This window comes from Macaca mulatta, chromosome 3 (assembly GCF_049350105.2).
Source record: "Macaca mulatta isolate MMU2019108-1 chromosome 3, T2T-MMU8v2.0, whole genome shotgun sequence".
NCBI classification, from domain to species: domain Eukaryota; kingdom Metazoa; phylum Chordata; class Mammalia; order Primates; family Cercopithecidae; genus Macaca; species Macaca mulatta.
In genome coordinates this window covers 16,466,793-16,470,905 of record NC_133408.1, presented here as the reverse complement: position 1 = coordinate 16,470,905, position 4,113 = coordinate 16,466,793, and the positions used below count along the sequence as shown (strand labels likewise).

The 4,113-nt window shown below is 42.6% G+C and overlaps 1 protein-coding gene across 1 annotated transcript; it reads right to left on the bottom strand.

The window, feature by feature from the left end:
• Positions 1–2,909: 2,909 nt before the first annotated feature.
• Positions 2,910–3,497, bottom strand: KRTAP11-1 (keratin associated protein 11-1). Its single transcript, XM_001083627.4, has one exon. The coding sequence runs from the start codon at positions 3,369–3,371 to the stop codon at positions 2,910–2,912; it is 462 nt and encodes a 153-aa protein (XP_001083627.2). The 5' UTR covers positions 3,372–3,497.
• Between the last annotated feature and the right edge of the window lie 616 nt (positions 3,498–4,113).

Sequence of the window (4,113 nt, the reverse complement as noted above, 5' to 3'; positions counted from 1 at the left end):
GCTTAGAAATATCAACAAACCCTGCACCCAAGTGGCAGAACCAGGAAAAGTTATGCTCCTTCCCTGCAGCTGTGAGATATTGGATACAAATTGCATTTCTAGGCCGTAAATGAAGAGAAAGAAATCATCACTGCCCTGTCTTTTAAAAGACTGTTCTCAAAAGCAAACTTTGAAACTTTACAATTTATTATGTATTAAGGCGAAGAATGGAGAGAACTTCCAAAGTTCAAGTACAAATAGAATAGCTCTAATAGCAGAGAAGATGATTCCCCAAACAGAAATGAAGGCAAGAAAATAGCTTTGCAAGACAGCTACCACAGCCTTAAATGTTCACATTGTCACAATAAATAGTCCACGCAAAAGCTTGTTCATATCTGACCGTAAAGGCTATGTTCTTATATATTATTAATATAGAAAAGTTATCTATTAGAGCCAAGTAACCATCTAAATAAAAAGATAAAGAAGGTACCTCTGTCTTTATATTTTTTATTGAAATCTAGAAAGCTGAAAGTTAAAAAAAAATTAATCTGTCACCTTCTTAAAAAGTGGGAATTTTCCAAATTATATGTGAAGTAACTAAAATAAATAACAAATGAGAATCATGTAATAACAGCTTTGAAAGGGCAAGGTAGAGTTCCCCTAGTGATTTCTATTTTAAAATAAATCAGAGCATTTCCAAAAGCCAGAGTTCTTCTTTTAAAAAGAGAGGGCATGAAACTAATATAGACTAAAAACCATGTCTTGCTTTTTGTTGAAATATTACCATGAGCTGTACATACTAACATGATCCTATTAGGGGAATACTAAGAGTATAGTCATCAATTGGAAAAATTAAAAATATTGCATCTATACGGAAATCATCTATACCTTTTGCCTCTGAAAAACCATCAGAGAAATAAGAAATCCATTTTGCACTGACAACACAGAGTGAGATCAAATTCTCCACGAGGCACCAGCATTCCTGTTTCTAAAAAGACACCCATTGTTGACAGCATGTGTACCTCATATGTCTCCATTTTGTGTAAAAATCATGTGCTTTTGTATCTCCTTAAGCAACTCTGAAAAGAAAATCAAGATGTTTTTCTGGACAGAATAAATGAGAAGGGCAAAAGCAAACCAGTTGGTAGCCAGTCTTCACTTTCTTTAAAAAAAAAAAAAAAAAATGGCAAAAGGACTTAGCGTGTCAACCTCCACCTATCCAGATGGTTTGTTTTATTTAGTACACGAGTTCCAGGGAAGAGCAAGCAAGAAGTATGGCTAAGTAGTAATATAAGCCAACAGGTTTTTAAGCTTCTTTTTAAGTCTCTCCTGCCCAGATTTACTAAAACTCAGAGCTTTAATTTTCTCAGGGCTCTGACTCGACCAATCAACTGGTATACCCGATTGGGCGATTCTACCAGTCTACCACCACGAGCAAGGGGGTATAAAGCTAGAGCCACTCTTTTGATGTGATGAATTTCGGGGCCTGAAAAGTGACTTCCCTTCCTTTCTCCTTCTCCTTCCATCCCGGTTGATCATGGAGGGATCTTTTCCAAAGGTTACTATTGTGATCCTTTAACTAAATAAGACTCAGCACCTCTCAGTGATCCCGCTGCTCCCTTCCCGGCACACCTTTCTGAAATACCTGGTTTTCTGAGTAACTTTTCTTTTTCCTACATGAAAGTTATTCCATGTGTCCCTAGAAATTGAAGGAGGCATAGAAGACAATTTACTCCTAGAAATCTCATAGCCCTGGCACTTTGGGAGGCCGAGGCGGCAGATCACCTGAGGTCAGGAGTTCCAAACCAGCCTGGCCAATGTGGTGAAACCCTGTCTCTACTAAAACTACAAAAATTAGCCAGGCAGAGTGGTGAACATCTGTAATCCCACCTACTCTGGAGGCTGAGGCAGGAGAATTGCTTGGACCCAGGAGGCAGAGTTTACAGTGAGCCAAGATCGTGCCACTGCACTCCAGCCTGGGCAACAGAGCAAGACTCCGTCTCAAAAAAAGAAAAGAAAAGAAAAGAGAACAGAAGAAAAGAAAAAAGAAGAAAAGAAAAATATCATAACCCTTACTTCACCACACAGCTGAAGACTCTCTCTGAACAAGTAAAATATAAGATAGTCCTTTGTTTGGTCACAGGGCATAATGATTAAGCCCATATTCTAGGCTCAGGAAAAAAAAAAAAAAAAAAAAAAATTCTGACCCTGATCAGCAAAGACTCTTGCAAACAAGGAGCTCTGTTGAGAAAATCAAATACCACCTATTCTCACCAATAAGTAGGAACTAAACACTAGGTACACGTGGACATAAAGATAAAAACAATAGACGCTGCAACTGCAAGAGCGGGGAGAGAGGAAGAGGGAAGAGGGTTGGAAAACTACCTATTGGGTACTGTGTTCAATACTTGAGAGACGGGTTCAATTGTACCCCAAACCTCAGCATCACATTGTCTACCGCTGTAGCAAACCTGCACATGTACCCCCCAGAATCTAAATTAAAAGTTGAAATTTTTAAAAAAGAACTCTGCTGAGACATACATTTGCAATGCCAACTAATGCAGGTTTATTGAGAAATACATGGTAAGACAAGCTCCATTTTTGAGAGACACAAAAGCAGAGGCCAGGAGATACAGCAGCAAGGTGAAAACATGTCAAAAGCATCAGAGACTGGGGCGTGGTGGTAAAGCTTCTGGATACATCCAGAGGCATACACAGCACCAGTGAGCAACCCTTAAAACAAGCTTAGGGATGGCCAGAAAAGTTTTAGAGTCCCAAAGACAGCGTGTGCATGGCTAGTAGCCAGCAATCAGGCAGTCAGAAGAAGGGTCAGCTATGAAGAGCTATTCAGGGACAAGCAGCATGCTGGAAGATCCTGGAAACAGCTGGCAGGTCGTGGAGTCTTGATTCGCTCACTGGCTCCTACACACTTAGCAGGTTCTTCGGCAGCTGGACACACAGGACTGCTGGTACGTCCTGGAGACCCCACAGGCTGGCTGGCAGACAGTAGAAACTCCTCCCACTGGTTGGCAGACACTGGAGATACCTCCCAGGGGTTGACATCCACTAGAGACAAAGGTGAACGGTCGGCTGCAGGTAGTTGAGCAGGGGTTGGAAACACAGGTAGTTTGTCGAGAGCAGGTCACCTGGCAAGGGTTGGAGACACATGAAGTTCGCTGGTAACAGGTTGGCTGGCAAGCAGTGGGCCCGCAGCAGGTCTCCTGACAGTGGTCCAGGAGCCAAGAGCCAGTTTGGAAGGAACTGGGCAAATAGATGCCGCCCAGGCAGTCAGCATCAGTGGTGGAAGTCGTGGTAACTTGGGTCACTGGACCAGTGCAGCGTCCTCCAATGGGCCTGGAAGAGCAATTTCTTGTGGAGCAGTTGAAGGACATGATGTCAGACAGAGGGCTGCAGGTAGCTTGCTGAAGTTACCTCCTGAGTTGTGAATGTCACTTCAGACTCCTGAGATTTTATATATCCTTGCTGGTGGGTGGGGCTCTCTCCCCAGTCCCCCTGGCTTCTTTGGCTCAGACCAGCTTGCCTTAGAACATCTTGTGAATCTACACATTAATTGTCTCTTAAGAAGCCTTCACCCTCATAAAGAAAGTTTAGTAGTTTGGTAACTAAATCACAAGTCTTCTGTACTGTACTTAGTCTGATTAAGAGGGCTGGTTGGCAGCTTCAAAGCTATTGGTCATCCCAGCCCACACGTTGTCCTTCATTCATCTTGCTTACGATGAGTGTTGACCTGACAGTAACACCAAAGATGCCACCATCCTACCATCACACACTCTCTCCCTCCCTACCAGGACCAATTACAAGCCCATGCCCTGTTTCGTTTGTTACTGGACTTAATATCTTTTAAACATAACTTAATCAGTCACTCTACCACACCTAACGGAGTGACTGATTCCCTCATTGGGAAGGTGCCTCCTTGAATATGTTTCAAGATGACAATGACAACACCTGACAGGAACAAAGGACACAGAGACTTGTATCCAGAGTCTGAGCTGGCTCTCAAAATTAATCAACTGACTCAAACAAGATGCCCGTGGGAAGGCTAGAGGGCACTGGGACCCACCCTTTATGTTCCAGCAACATAGAACAACAAAGCAAATTGGAAGCTAATTAAGT

Coding starts and splice junctions, on each gene's coding strand:
- KRTAP11-1 (XM_001083627.4), bottom strand. CDS start 3,371: ATGTCCTTCAACTGCTCCACAAGAAATTGCTCTTCCAGGCCCATTGGA.